Here is a 15,379-nt window from a genome sequence, read left to right as displayed (position 1 = left end):
CAGACGGCTACTATTCCTCCATTTCAAGCCACACCATAAAAGCTGAGGATAATTATTGAAATTGATTAAAATTGAGCTCTCCCTTTTTTAAAAATTGATTAAAACGAATGAATTTGGCGGTGAGAGAGCTTTCCGTTCCGGTGGTTAGAGCCTTCGCTTGGACGGCGAGGGAGAAGGAGTCCGAAGTAATACGACGTCGTAGAGCACTGAGAAGGTTTGATAATGAGTTAGAAAAGGGAAATTACAAGGCTGCTCACTCTCATATGAAGCAATTACAGCACGATCCCCGTGGCCTACTTGGCTTCGGCTCTGTTAAACTGGTGGTGCCAAAAAGAATAGCAGCACAAGAACTACAGATGGATAATTCAGCGTCTTTTGAATCTTTAGCTGACTCGATTCTGCGTTCAATTAAACATAGCATCGAGTTTGCTCTGTTAGATGAGGAGGTCTTATTGACGGGAATAGAAGATGATATGGGGAGTGAAAGTTATGATTCCCCTTACGAAGATCATCAAATGTGCTTGCAAGTAAGACTTTTTAATAATATGATGGATTTTTTAACTGAAGGAACAATGACAATTTGCTATCAGTTTTCATTATCAGAACTCCAAATAGTATGCGTCACTAGGGTCTAACACCGGTTTACTTATATACCCAGCATATCTACACGGAGGTTCGCACTCGGAGTGGCTATGATACCATATTTAATATACCAGCCCACTAGTGATATTGTCTGCTTTGGGACGCGTCACTAAAGTCTAAGACCTATCTACTTATATTCCCAGCATCTCTTCTGTGTTTTGTCGATGTGAAATTAGCCTAGGGTGTCACATCTAATTCACGGGCATGGTGAGAGGTGTCTCCTTAAGGGCATAAGTGATTAAGTGGTGCAACTTGCTTAATCGAAATAGATTTTTTTTATATTTAGGCATTGCCAACTAGCATACAAGTTTTAATTCTTCTGTTAGTAGCTAGTTTTTTTGCACATTTGAATCTCAAATACATGCCAAGTCACAGAGTTGACAGTAAGTTATCTCGAATCTTGTTCTTTCTACATTCAATTTTTGGTATTGTTTGTTATACAGATTTTAAATGATGGAGCTCATGTAATATACCTTTAGCTTAGGAGGTGCATTTTTTGCAGCATGAGGCTGGGCATTTTCTTGTTGGTTACTTTGTCGGCGTCTTACCAAGAAGTTATCAAGTACCTAGTGTAGAAGATATTATACAGGACAAGTTTGCTCAAGGAAATGTGCAGTTTCTTGGCTTTGAATTTCTCAAACAAGTTGACATTGATACTATATCTAGCAACAAGTTTACCCAAGGCAAGCTAAAAAGCAAGGAAATCAGGGCCAAAATCTCATCCCGGACTTTGAACAAGTTTTTGTGTGTGATACTGGGAGGGTTAGCAGCGGAGTACCTGGTATTTGGATACTCAGAATTACTTCACTCAGATGTTCAACAGCTGGACAGAGTGCTAAGATGGTTGTGCTTCAATGAGAATGAAGCTGACTCTGTGGTAAGATGGGCTGTAATTACCACTTTGTCGTTATTAAGTCATCATCACGAGGCTCGATCAAGACTAGCAGAGGCCATGAACTCGAGAAGATCCATTGGCTATTGTATTGATGCGATAGAGAGTGCTCTGTGAGGCCATGAGGATTAGTCAACAACCTAAACAAGCCACCTATGTTGCTCGGACTCTCCAAAATGCCCTCGAGAAGATCCATTGGTTATTGTATTGATGCGATAGAGTGCTCTGTAAGGCCATGGGGATTAGTCAGCAACCTAAACAAGCCACCTATGTTGCTCGCATTCTCCAAAGATGTTGCTGGGTGCATGTCGGATCCTTCAAAAGTAGTGTATTTTTGGATGATCCGATGCGAGTGCGGCAGCATTTTGGAGAGTCCGTGCAATTATGTTGAATGCAGTGTTCTCAAGTCCTTCAGAAAGAAGAAAAGGAAAAGTGAGGTCCAATGGTCTAGATCAGAAGACCGCCTTATTGAGTGTTTGGAGTCTTCTTGGTCAGAGTTATATATAAAATAAAAGGAGAAGATCCTCCTGTTTCAAGTTTGAAATACTTTTCCTTCGTGTTAAGCTGAATTGGAGAAATTCGTTGCGTTTCTTTTTTTTTTTCCCCATCAATCTGAGACCTTTGGACTTAATTAAAAAAAATAAAATAGGCGACCTATAATTTCACCGTGACCTCCCACTTTGTAGAAATGATTCTGACAATAACTAATAAGCGATCAACCGGAGATCATAAATAATATATGGGCAATTTTTAGATAATTTATAGCGATCTATGATTTAACCAGGATCTCCCACTCTATAAAGAATCATCTTGGAAATAACTAATAAGTGATCAACCGAAGATCACTTAGCGATCATGAATAATATGTGGGCGATTTTTGAATAACATATAGGCAATATATGATTTCACCATGATCTCCCATTTTATAAAATACGATTTTGATAATAACTAATAAACGATCAATTGGAGATCACTTATGCAACCATAAATAATACATGGAGATTTTTAGATAAGACATATGCGATAAATGATTCAACAGGATCACCTACTTTATAAAAAAATGATCCTTATCGTAATTAATAAGCGATCAACCGGAGATCATAAAAAAATACACGACGATCTTTAGATAAAACATACGCGATATATGATATCAGGAGGATCTTCCAATTTAAAAAACGATCCTGAAAATAACTAATACGCAATCAACCAAAGATCATTTAGGCGATCATAAATAATACATGGACGATTTTTAGATAACACATAGGTGATCTATGATTTAACCAGAATCTCTCATTTTATAAAGAAACGATCCTGGTAATAACTAGTTAGCGATCAATCGGAGAATATTTACTTTTGCATATGAAAATTCAACAAGAAACATATACTACATTTTTGCATATCAAAGTTCAACAGGAGAACAGATCTTGGTGATGTTACATTGAATTAGTTTAGTAAAATAAACATGTGTTTCTAGTGATCTGAGCAGAACCACATGTGAAAAGAAATACTATATCCGGCTATGGAACTGATTGCTCTTACACAATCCACATTTATTGTCATGGATCGCTCTTCCATCAGTTCTTTCAGAAATCTGGTTGGCATACATATTAGATACTTACAAATATTTCCTCAATATGCATTTCCCTTTCATGCAATGAGCTTAAGCAAGGCATCTAACATGTATAACTGCTACTCGAGCATAATCCTGTAAGCGCGATTTGACCGTTTAGGATTCCAGAAGGAATGTGTCACTTGGTGGAAAAACTATCATTCTATTTTCTTCAAAGCTGAGGTTTTCTTAGCAATCATTAGCCATCTCATTTATGTTTGCACTAACGACCACTTGCCAGTGGCAGAGCTACCTTCGTCCAAGGGGTGTCACCTACGCTGGAAAATTGCAGTGCGTAGCTAGGTTAATTTTTTTGTTTTTGTTTTTGTGTATGTACTATATTGTTGAATTCTCTTGTCTTCTTGGTGTGTTATTCTTTATATTTTGACTCCCCTTTGTGAAAATCCTGGCTCCACCACCTGTGAGATCAGTGAGCCTTGGACCTACAAATCATTCATGTGATAAAAACATCGGATTTGGGAGTTATATTATTCAAATCAGACCGCACACAGAGATGGAAAGAGGCCTTTAGACAATTTACATATTTATTTTTGTTGGTAGGGTACCTGAAGTTGGCATTGGTGGTCTTCTCATCTGTCTGGATACCGGTTCGGGGATGTCAATAACAACAGCATCAGATATTAGGAAGGTCTTCGCAACTGCTGCTGCATGCTCTAGGCAACATCTAACAACCTGTTTCATACATTAGTTAGTTAAGATGTTAAAGAAATCTACAGTGCACTAACAGTACAAAGCTTGTTTACCATCTAGTAAAAACTGATACATATATGTTTTGGTAACAGAGTTGTGTTTTAGTATCAGTTATATAACTGGACTATGGGTTCGAGCCGTGGAAACAACCTCTTGCAGAAATGCAGGGTAAGACTGCGTACAATAGACCCTTGCGGTCCGGCACTTCCCTGGACCCCGTGCATAGCGGGAGCTTAGTGCACCGGGCTGCCCTTTTTTTTGGTTGTCGTGGAGAAGACTCAGAGATTGCAGGCAAGCTTACAGATAAAGTTCTAGAAGTTTTTCAAGATTTCTTCACCTTCCATACTACAAGATATAATTTGCTGGAGAATGTGGAAGACGAGGACGTTTCCCCTTCACATTGGACAAAAATCGATTATCTTACCTTTGCAGGATCCAAAATTTTGGCAGCCATCAAATCTTCATATCTGTCTCTTGCAGCATTATATCCATATTTCATGTTATCCACTGACAAAATCTGCACGTGTTAAAGATTTAGGTTAACCACCAGATGATGTATTCCCATTTTGAGTTTAGTAACTTTGTTGGATGAAACAAATTTTACAAAAATGACACAACATTCAAATCTACCTTCTCTACAACTATGTTCCCATTTACACCAGCATTCTTTGCTATCTGTTTTGCAGGATATGATAGTGCTCTTTTAAAAATATCAGCCCCTATCTGCGAGTAGTCCGAGGAAACTATCAGTCTAGGGATCAGATAAGCGAAAGCAGCACCAGTTGGAGAAAACACAAATATTCAACTCCCATGATGAGAAGCAAGCAGTTTAAGAAACTGAGAAGTGAGACAGTTTAACGAAATCAAATTTCTTTTAGAGAATTAAGAACAATCTAGATAATGTACCTTTACTATAACATAGTACTAACCTTCTGATCCTCGTTGTCTAGCATTTCTTTTATAGCATCCACCTTTGATGATAGTCTCAGAAGACAACAGCCACCACCCACTACTACTCCTTCCTCAGTAGCAGCCTGAGCAGGCAAAGTAGAGAAACTTACTCCTTTGAAGAATTCTCTCTTTAGGAAATATTTGGTAGAACCCCATAAAATAGGATTAGACATAAGATAAATTAATCGAATTTATCCTACTAGTGTGGAAAAAATCCCAGGAGTGAGACTTCTCACCCTGAATGAGGTGAGAAGCTACAGGTTCTTGAACAGAACTTTTTTTTTTTTGGTTAAGGAGGGAAACCCGCAGCCGCTACACTTAGTGCGCACTGGGTAAACCTCCCCCTGTGTAATAGCCTGCAAACCACACAGGGGAGGTAAGCCGCACTAGGCAAGTCATGTGCGACAGGCTCAATCCATAAGGCATTGAGGGGGATTCGATCCCAGGTCATCCGTATGGATGACCGCCCTCCAAACCAACTGGGCAACCCCGAAGGGTTTTGAACAGAACTTCTCCTTTACTTATTTTAGAGCTGATTGCTGTTTTGAGATTAAAAATGTTATTATATAAAGTAATCGGAATGAAAAGTGGCTATGTTTGTGCGTGATACTACAAATCGTAAACAGATTTTTTTTTCTTCATCAGATCATGTATAATCAACCATGACTTTTAAGTACTGGGAAAACAGGTCATTACCCTTGCTGCATTGAGAGCATCCTCAATCCTTAGTTGTTTGTCTTTCAACTCAACCTGTGTTTGTGCTCCCACCTACATCTCAACTTATAGAATCAAATATACTGTGGGTATCAAAAATGTTTTATAATAGATTAAAAAGATGCTGGGGGAGATAGATCTTTTGTTACCTGAATGATGGCAATACCACCAGATAATCTTGCAATTCTTTCATTCAAGATTTTCTTTTGGAAATTTTCTTCTGTGTTCTGCAAAATCAAATGACTTATCAACTAAACAGCTGTTTAACTCTACTACATTCTGCAAGATTTTAAAGAACGCACCTCAACAAGCTTTTGTATCTGAGAAACCCTCTTGCTAACAGCCGCTCGAGTATTTCCATCAGTAACTATCAATGTAGAGTCCTTAGTAATCACCACCTTTGAAGCAGTTCCCAGCAAGTCCTTGTGGGCATTTTCAAGAGTCAATCCCATGTCGTCTCTGATCACAGTTCCTGCGGAGACACGATGAATTAAGTACGTGGATATTAAAAGACTTTAGAGAATACTAAATATTGACAAAGAGGTCATGTGACCAGGAGGTCATGTGTTCGAACTGTGGAAACAGCCTCTTGCAAAAATGCAGGATAAGGCTGCGTACAATAGACCCCTGTGGTCCGACCCTTCCCTGGACCCTGCGCATATCGGGAGCTTAGTGCACCGTGCTGCCCTTACTAAATATTGACAAAATTCATGTAGTTCTGTTGGTTCATCCATGAAGAAGACTGAAGCTTTGAGCCATAACATCTCTTCGAAAACCATGAAGAGAAATGAGGTAGCAGACATAACCGACTAACAATTTCTGTTTTAGTATGCATATTACACTACCTCCAGTCAAGATAGCGATGTCATCTAAGCAATGACTCTTGCGCTCGCCAAAAGATGGAGCTTTTATAGCAGCTACCTTTAGGACACCCCTGAGTTTGTTCCTAATTACTGGAGCCAAAGCATCCTGCTCAATGCCCTCCGCGACTATCAAAACCGGGTATTTCTCCTTTACTGCATTGTCCAAAATTTTTACCAACTCCTTCGGGTTTGTAATTTTTTTATCAACCAAAAGCAACTGCAACAACAAAAAAAAAAATTCCCTTATAAATGCCTGATATACAACAGGCACTAGCGCTTGACAGAAGCAGTTGCTACCTTACAATTGCCCTAACAGAAGCAGTTGCTACCTTACAATTGTGAAGCTCCACAATCCTCTTTCGTCGATCAGTTACAAAATAAGGTGACAAATAACCACGATCAAACTGCATTCCTTCTACGACTTCTAGACTGGTTTCAGTATTGTTCCCTTTCTCAATTGTGACAACACCTTTTTTTCCAACCTGCCTAAGAGCTTCTGAAATCATGTTCCCGATGGCATAATCGTTGCCAGCACTAACAGCAGCAACGTCTTCCAGCTCGTGATCCTCAACCTGCAACATTTGATGATTGTTAACGGACAAGTTGAAGATTATACAGCCTCATACTTCTTGGATAAGAAAGCTGATTTTAAGCATATTCTTGCCTAAACAATTATGTTTCTCCATCTAAAGCAAAAAAGGGAAAGTAATTTGTCCTTCCTTATACCTCTCTAGACATCAACTTGAGCTCAGAAACGAGGGCTTTAGCCGTTTTCTCAATTCCACGAGACACTTGGACAACATTTGCGCCCATTGCAGTAACCTAGAGAAAGACAATAAGTAATCACCATTATACCAGAAATAACTGAAATATGAAAGTAGTCTTGGTTCTCTAAGTTATTCCGTTCTATTCAAACCTTGACACCTTCAGCAATTAGACCCCGAGCAAGCACTATAGATGTTGTGCAACCATCGCCAGCAAGATTATTAGTCTTGGCACCGGCTTCCCTAACCAATTTTACTCCAACATGTTCCAAAGGATCCTCCAGCTGAATCTGTACTGAAAACAATGGGTATATTCAGTGCATGATAGTCAGGTGGAGAAATAAAAACATGAAGCACCACTAGTCCATCAAATTCGAAAGCAAGTTAAATTAGAGAAGCTCAAAAACCTGACTGTATCTAACAGGCTAAATTTGATAGGAGACATGTGCATGAAGTATATACCATTACTATTGAAGACACTTTTAGCTATATTCAATCAGCATTCAAAAATACCTATGTACAATTACTACATGGATATACTTGGTACAATTTGTTTATAACTTTTTGCTTCCCCATCTAGTTTATACCGTAATCCAATTAGGCTTAAGGTGTGAATCACATCAATGAAAAATAAAAATAAAAGGAGAGGAAAATCAACCAAGATTTTCCCTATTAAGTTCCAGAAATGACAAAACCAGAACTGACCATAAGCAGAACAAGTAGGAGGATGGAAGAAACATCAACTGTAGGCCTCAGGAATTGCCAAGACACATGGAAATTCAAACAACCAACAGTAGTAACTTCCACTATGCAGAAGTGGTTTTTTAAGGTGGCACACTATATCTCCATAGACCTGAAGACAATTAAAATCATGTATTCTCCAATTATTTCTTTCTCTATCCTCAGAAGTCAAAGGCAATCCTTTGTCCAATTGAAAACAAGAAAATTACAACCATTAAACTACTTTGCGAAAGAATCAAAAAGGACACGCGCAAACATTCCGAGGCACAAATGAGTATCTATGTTTTTTTCTATGACAGTGGTATCCGGGCCAGTTTGTACACACCTCGGCTATTTTGCCGAGTAGCTGCTACCTCCCACCACTACCAACACATGTAGCGGGCCCACCGAGGCTTAGGAAGATGGGAAGAAAAATGAGTACATATGATATCTAGTTTCCTCATCCTTTTGGACAGTACACAACATAATCGCTCCTTTAATGGTGACACTCAAAACATTATTCCTCCAAGTTCATTACAACATGGGAATAGCTTTCAATTTACATATTCCAAGTTACATGAATTTCCAACCAATTTTTGTTAAAAACCAAATACCCCCATAAAATTTAAACATAAAACAATCAGGGGCATAGATACTTCGAATGGTGGTCAGTTGGATACCCTTCACTTGAAATTATACAATATATTTAAGTCAATCATTAGTTTTCATACATATATATTAAATCTTGAACACTCTTAGTGAAATTTCTAGCTTCGCTACTAATAAGAGTGTTGTTAATGCTTGTAAGGAGTACCTCTTTAAGAACAGTTTCACCATCATTAACAATCTTGGGAGGACCATACTTATTTCCAAGCACTACATTTCTTCCTTTTGGACCCATTGTGACTCCAACCAGCTCTGCCACCAAATTCACACCTGCCTGCATTAATAACTAACCTAAATTATATTGATAGTGTAAAAAGCTTGTTACATTGTTAGAGCATATAACTTAAATCCAATCAAGAAAACATAGCAAAAGAAAAAGGAACCCATAATGACCAGAAGTTTCTTTGTGGTAGAACCATCATGGTTAAAGTACAATTCTTTAGCCATAGCTCTTGCATTCAACATAGAACCAGACACCCTTTTAGAAGTTCTGTGTACTGAACCATTTTTCAAAGTAATTGCAGGTAAATGATTCAAAGAACAACTCATTTCTTTTTGCTGAATTCTCAATTATGCTAAAGGCTATTGACAGAGGGATAAGAAAATAGATTAACTGAAAATATCTGTCACAAAAAATCGGTTCTTTTTGGCGCTATTCCACTTCTGAATCTTCATATGGAATCTTGGGCCTGTAATATTGTGGCCCAAAACAAAAAAATTAAAGGCCCATTTGGGTTCCTTTTTTCCCTTTTCTTTTCTCCTGTTTTTCTTTTTAGTGTTCATTTTATTTTACTTGATCTTATATTGTGTTTTTAGTTGATTTTGTTTTTTTATATTAAAGGATGAACAGATATTTGGAGCTAAAGCTGTATTAAAAAGTGAATATTGTTATTTGAACTTTGCTTTGTTTTTTTTTTTTTGGGGGGGGGGGGGGGGAATAGGAGGAGCATTGCTTGCATTTGATGGTCATTTGGACAATTTAATTTAGAAAATGATAAAACCTTGGAACTAGATAGACCAAACTAGTTTGAGATTGAGACGTTGATTAATTATTAACTGAAATAGTAGAGCAATGAATTTAGAAGTCACTGCAATGGGGTAAAGTACAAAATTTGATGAATCCAAAGGATACTGACAAGGGGGAAATCTTGGAAGTTTTATGGCTAAAAGGGAAAGCTCTATGAAGAAAAACCTTTATTGGGATTATGCACGTAAAGAGGAGGCAATCTGCACTCGGAATTTCAATGTCAGGTGCAACTAAACTTTGCATTTCCTTAGCCACTTACTGTCTTTTAAAAGTGTCAGTTTTTAGCTTCTCCTTGGAGTATTATAATCCTTCTTATGAGGGCTTTGCAGTGATAAAAGAATAAGGTATTTGGTAGGAATATGATACTGTTATTGGTAGAGTGTCAAGTCCAGAAAAATGAGTTGTGCGTATATTTTCTTGGTAAAATATTTGCTATTCTGTTCATGTTATAGCAGGCTTAAACTTAATGAGACAAGGTCACAGGCTCCAAATAGAAGAAACGATATGTAACTTTGGCTTGTTAAAGATATCTGATGTGCTTTTTTAATCATGTGATATCATCCTATAGTTCTTGCAATTAGGGTGCAGCAGAATGTGTCTTATCTCTCATATTACATTTATCGTCAGTCTATTTTTGGCATCTGAAACCTTAGTAAAATAGACTAAAATGCTACTGTAATAGAAAATTGTTTCTTTTTATAAAGGTGAATGGTTCAACTAAATTACTGTGGGCATGTCATATCAGAGCTAAAGTTTTGTCCTTAAGCTACTTTGTCTCGCCCCTGCATCCATTGACCCTCACTGAGCCATACATTCTACTAGCTGTAGCTTGCTTTGCTCCCTGCTATTCTATCCCTTGTTCTGATGTATAATTAGTCGGTTTGACCAACAAAAGATAAAGTAATTGGTATCTATTTGTGTCTTGACCTCTTGTTCTAGTGGAAATCCTAGAGAAAGTCCATCTTCTTGCTAACTGAACCCTGCATTGCAGGAGGGAATTGCAACATTAGGCTGCTTCTCCAATTCTTATATACCTGTTAGTCTGTTACATTGATGCTAGAATGGATCAATAAATCTGATAGGCAGTTTTAGATTTCTAGAAAGTTATGAGAGATGACCTTGTCAGTAGAAAAATAAACATTTCTGCGAGATTATGAAACATAGACACGAATGCTTGCATTAGGGTAGGCTGTCTACAACACATCCCTTGGGGTGCGCCCCTTCCTCGGAACCCTACGTGAACGCGGGATGACTTGTGTACCGGGTTGTCCAATTATGAAACATAGACACGAGGGGGGGGGGGGGGGGAGAGAGAATAAGAGAGTTTATGAAACATATGACTGAAATATGTGAGTTGCAAGATGTTGATTTATAAAAGGAAAAACGTCTAGTAACACCTGAAAGAGTGGTATGAACTGCACATTTGGATAGAACAGCTTGAGACCTGATAACCTCTTTCTAAGAGTGGTATGAACTGCACATTTGGATAGAACAGCTTGAGACCTGATAACCTCTTTCCTCAGATAAGTTAAAAACAGTAGTTTCTCATAGTGGATTTCTTTTTCAAGTTGTTTTTGCTTCTTATAGTAGTTCCTTAATAATGAAGCACTATCAGCAGCAGCCTCCACTTCTGTTTGTCTCATTGCTTGTGCTAATGTGTGCAAAACAGGACTGATAATGGGGCCTCTCTTTTGCTGAGCTCAACTTACTGAGGCCACTCGCTGCATATGCTGTTCTCTTTTATCCTTAACCTTGTTTTCTGTGATGTGGAAATGAAGAAAAAAGAAAATGTTTATAGTGGTGCTTTCATTTTTTTTCCCCCCTTCTCCCACTCAATTATCTCTTATTACCCTTCCACTCAATTTGGGAAGTCTTGGCGTAACTGGTAAAGTTGCTGCCATGTGACCAGGAGGTCACAGATTCGACCCGTGGAAACAGCCTCTTGCAGAAAACTGCGTACAATAGACCTTTGTGGTCCGGCCATTACCTGGACCCCGTGCATAGCGGAAACTTAGTGCACCAGGCTGCCCTACCTTCCTGTTAAGAGTTGTGAAGGATTTTGATATCTCTTTCTGACCAAACCAGGTGATTGTTTTATGGCTGATCTTAGTGGGGTTCTTGATTTTGTTTATGGGCAAGCTACTCGTGATTTCATATTTCAAATAATCTTATCTTAATAACATAGCTTATAGAATTATCCGCGGATTAAGTTATGCATGAAAACATTAATGGTTTAACTAAGAGTAACATAGTCCTAAGATGTTATTGGAAATTCAGATACAATCAAACATCTTTATAACAACCTCGTTCGTTCCGATATTGTTTGGATGCTACAGTGAAGTATTGTTATAATATAAAAATCGATTCTAAGAAAAACTTAGCTTTTATAGAAAATGACTGTTATAGATGTTATAGAGAGGTCTTACTTTATATATGAAGGTCTTACTTTATATATGAAATGATGTTCATTTCTTGAAATAAAGACTCATTGCCATTCATGTAAAACAAAACAACATGAAGAAAATGAAACTGAGAAAACATTCTCTGTCTCTCTTTTCAGTGAAGCAGATTTGTGCAAGGAGTGATGGATAGGTTTGATGATTCAGCTTTGAGATGAGCAGTGGTGCATGGAACATCTTCGAGATCGCATAAATCAGGGAAAATACTGTTAAATTGAAGAACTGTAAGCATCTGACGAAGGTCTGAAGCCTCTTCTTTTAACTGTGCATTTTCTTGAAGTACTTTATCATGACAATCCGAGACTTGGTTTAACTTATCGATCAAATTATGATTCTCCGTCCTAAGACGAAGAACTTGTGACCATAGTTCATCAAGGTGTTTTTGTTTCCTCATCCTTGATCTTCTTGCTGATTCCCTATTAGATATCATCCTCCTTTTCTTTCTCTCGTCGATGATCCTAAGTTGCTGCTCGTCTGCTTCATCAGAGGTAGAGTTACCGCTGATGCAAGATAGTGGCATATTACTGAAGTCATGAACAGGTAAAGTGGTTGGATAATTTGGTAGATTGGTTAAGTATCTGCTGAAATGAAGTGATGGTAAATTGTTGTGCATGAAGTTGAAATCAAGAGGAAGAGGTGAAGTATTTTCAGAAGCAAAGTAGTGAACTGCTGCAGCTTCTGATGGAATCATAGTTAACTGTGTATGAAAGGAAATAATGAAGTGATAGTTATATACTTTTGATGAAGCTTTAGTTTGAAGATAAAGCTGAGAGTGTAGGAGAGCATTGGTTATGTAATGAAGGGTTTTTATAGGAGGAGAATGTATGAGAAGTGGGCCAAGATTCAGCAACAACAAAGTTAAAACTGTAGCAGAGGAGCTTACATAAGCAGAAATCAGAACATCAATTTAGGAAGCACATCAAAGAAAAGGCATCATGTATGCATGCTAGGTGAGTGGCATGATAGGTTTCATGATGCTATCTATATGTATGCGCATGCATGTATGACCTTGCTCCAGTGTTATCAAAGGCGCGCTTTAAGCGCGCCCAAGCCCTGAAGTGAGGCTCACAATATGTTCAACATTTCGCCTCACTTAGCGGACGCTTTAGTGTTGTCATCAAGGCTTTAAGACATATTTTTCCTTGCCAATGAGCGTAATTCTGAAGAGGCGACACTAAATAATTTATATTTCACTTTGTCGTGAATTTTCTTCAATTTCTTTGTATCTATGGTATTCATGCTTATAGATGTTAGTCTTGGACTACACATACATATTTGTAATTTTTCTCCATTTGCGTCTTTCTTCATTAAAGCACATGTTTTATTTACGCTTTACGCTTAAAGCCCAAGCAGACGTTAGAGTTTTTTTTTCCACTTTTCGTCTTTGATAACACTGTCTTGCTCACATTATTAGTGTTAAACGTGGATAAAAGAAGAGGATTGTGGTAGGTTGATAACCAAGAAAAAACTAGTCAATTTATGATTAATCTCACAATACTTTAGCCGAACCCGATTTGATTGAAATTGAGGTATAGTTGTTGTTTAGTACATATAATGCTTAGAAGAAAGACAACTTTATTATGCTTATGTATATAGAAGAAGGGGGGTGAGAAACAGTAATTGGAAGTCAGTTTTAGAAGAGTTTATCCAATTTGAGAACAATATTCTAATGGCCAATCACATACTATGATGGATGACGAAATCTAGGTCAATTGTAAAGTTAGAAATTATTTAAAAGCATGTAATTGATGATTATTTTAATAATGATGAGTCAAAATCCACTTGAATTGAGGTAGAAGGGACCCATATATATGAGGAATTGTAATTGTCCATATTGTTTACTTTAACATCTTTGCTACCTAAATGCTGGCGTCTTACCTTTTATCAATTGGCCATTAGCTGAGTTTTCCACAATACAACAACTGGTTTAACATATTGTGACACTTTTTTAGTATTTTACCTTTGGCTTGTTTTCATATTCATTCCACCCCACCCCTCAAAATTGTCTAGATGAGTGCATTGATTTTGTGGCTAAGTTATTCTTTATTGTGAAAATGGAAGATCAAGAATGTGCTTGCCCTTATATTTGTCTACTTAAATGCGACGTTTTTATTTGCGGTGAAAAGAGAAGGAAGTGCATCTAACCCATACATCATGTGCTACGCTTTTACCATTAAACTGGGGCTTTCGACCATACTTCTTGATGGTTTTTTTTCCTTTACTTTTCCTTCTTTTCTTTTATTAGTTTAAACAATTTTTGAAGAGATAAAGGAAATTTTATTCCATATGAAAACCACTAAATATGATTAGATGTTCCCATGTACACAAGAATTAGTTTAGTGCAAATCAGGAGTCATTTACCTTTGGCTTGTTTTCTCATTCACTCCACCCCACCCCTCAAAATTGACTAGATGAGTGCATTGATTTTGTGGCTAAGTCAATCTTCATTGTTTGCTAGCAAAAAACTGTAAAAATGGAAGATCAAGAATGGGCTTGCCTCTCTACCTTTTGTTCGTTCTAGAGTTGGAATGACATTTGCCTAATCTACAAATCATGTGTTACGCTTTCACCATTGAACTTGGGGCTATTGACCATATCTCTTGGTGTTTTGTTTTTACTTTACTTTTCTTGTTTTATTTTAAACAATTTTTGAAGAGTTAAAGGCAACTTTATTCCTTATGAAAACCACTATATATGATTAGATTAGATATTCCCATGTACACATGAATTAGTTTAGTGCAAAATCAGGAGTGATTTGCCTCATATCGGGATGATGAGATTCATGAATAGAAAACTATTTTGCTGTGACCCCATCGTAAACAAAAACTTAATTTATACTAGGATCTTGAGCATGATAATCTTACATAAAATTGTTACAAAAAATATACATAAATCGTAAGCCATTATCAAGAAGCAAAAGCATTAATTGATAAATTGGTTTCTACCTCCTAGCCCTAGCCTTACGTTACCACAACCGTCAGTGATGAAATTGTATGTAGGAAAAGTGGTAACCCTAATGGGTGGAGGGAGGACCAATTTATAGAGATTTAAATATAATCTGGTACGTTCATCAAGTAACCAATCGGACAGATGATTTGCTCATTAATTAAATGTTAATGGGCCTTAAACCTATTGGGCCACACACGTGGAAAAACTTACATTCTCCCACTTTGCCCAATAATCACATAATATTAATATTTAATAATATAAGAACATTAGTTGCGCATAAACAAATCTCTTCTAAATGTCCATCATAAATACCATAATACGATAAATTACTAAATGTGAGTTATGGCGGTTATATATAATTTGTCTACATACTCCCCTTCCATATACTACAATATTAGCAACTCATCGTACT

At 37.3% G+C, this 15,379-nt stretch overlaps 3 protein-coding genes across 3 annotated transcripts; 1 reads left to right on the top strand and 2 right to left on the bottom strand.

The window, feature by feature from the left end:
* On the top strand, positions 1-2,125 carry LOC107819399 (uncharacterized). The gene is made up of 2 exons (XM_016645510.2): positions 1-527; positions 1,145-2,125. The coding sequence occupies exons 1-2, from the start codon at positions 108-110 to the stop codon at positions 1,649-1,651; spliced, it is 927 nt and encodes a 308-aa protein (XP_016500996.1). The 5' UTR covers positions 1-107; the 3' UTR covers positions 1,652-2,125.
* A 775-nt stretch (positions 2,126-2,900) lies between these two features.
* On the bottom strand, positions 2,901-9,177 carry LOC107819392 (ruBisCO large subunit-binding protein subunit beta, chloroplastic). The gene is made up of 14 exons (XM_016645499.2): positions 8,926-9,177; positions 8,681-8,806; positions 7,299-7,436; positions 7,109-7,204; positions 6,712-6,954; positions 6,365-6,599; positions 5,822-5,991; positions 5,669-5,746; positions 5,502-5,573; positions 4,784-4,888; positions 4,485-4,577; positions 4,279-4,371; positions 3,710-3,836; positions 2,901-3,586 (listed from the first exon to the last, which is right to left on the bottom strand). The coding sequence occupies exons 1-14, from the start codon at positions 9,079-9,081 to the stop codon at positions 3,480-3,482; spliced, it is 1,839 nt and encodes a 612-aa protein (XP_016500985.1). The 5' UTR covers positions 9,082-9,177; the 3' UTR covers positions 2,901-3,479.
* A 2,808-nt stretch (positions 9,178-11,985) lies between these two features.
* Positions 11,986-13,302, bottom strand: LOC107819382 (basic leucine zipper 43-like). The gene has a single exon (XM_016645491.2). The coding sequence runs from the start codon at positions 12,707-12,709 to the stop codon at positions 12,116-12,118; it is 594 nt and encodes a 197-aa protein (XP_016500977.1). The 5' UTR covers positions 12,710-13,302; the 3' UTR covers positions 11,986-12,115.
* Between the last annotated feature and the right edge of the window lie 2,077 nt (positions 13,303-15,379).

This window comes from Nicotiana tabacum, chromosome 24, assembly GCF_000715075.1.
Source record: "Nicotiana tabacum cultivar K326 chromosome 24, ASM71507v2, whole genome shotgun sequence".
Lineage (NCBI taxonomy): Eukaryota > Viridiplantae > Streptophyta > Magnoliopsida > Solanales > Solanaceae > Nicotiana > Nicotiana tabacum.
This window is presented reverse-complemented; position numbering and strand designations above follow the sequence as displayed.

Bases quoted from the DNA above. Each gene is read 5' to 3' on its own strand.
- LOC107819399 (XM_016645510.2), top strand. From the start codon at position 108: ATGAATTTGGCGGTGAGAGAGCTTTCCGTTCCGGTGGTTAGAGCCTTC. The intron at 528-1,144 runs GTAAGACTTTTT...CATTTTTTGCAG, and splicing joins ATCATCAAATGTGCTTGCAA to CATGAGGCTGGGCATTTTCT.
- LOC107819392 (XM_016645499.2), bottom strand. From the start codon at position 9,081: ATGAGTTGTTCTTTGAATCATTTACCTGCAATTACTTTGAAAAATGGT. The intron at 6,955-7,108 runs GTATAAGGAAGG...CAAATGTTGCAG, and splicing joins TCAAGTTGATGTCTAGAGAG to GTTGAGGATCACGAGCTGGA. The intron at 6,600-6,711 runs GTAGCAACTGCT...TTGTTGTTGCAG, and splicing joins TGGAGCTTCACAATTGTAAG to TTGCTTTTGGTTGATAAAAA.
- LOC107819382 (XM_016645491.2), bottom strand. From the start codon at position 12,709: ATGATTCCATCAGAAGCTGCAGCAGTTCACTACTTTGCTTCTGAAAAT.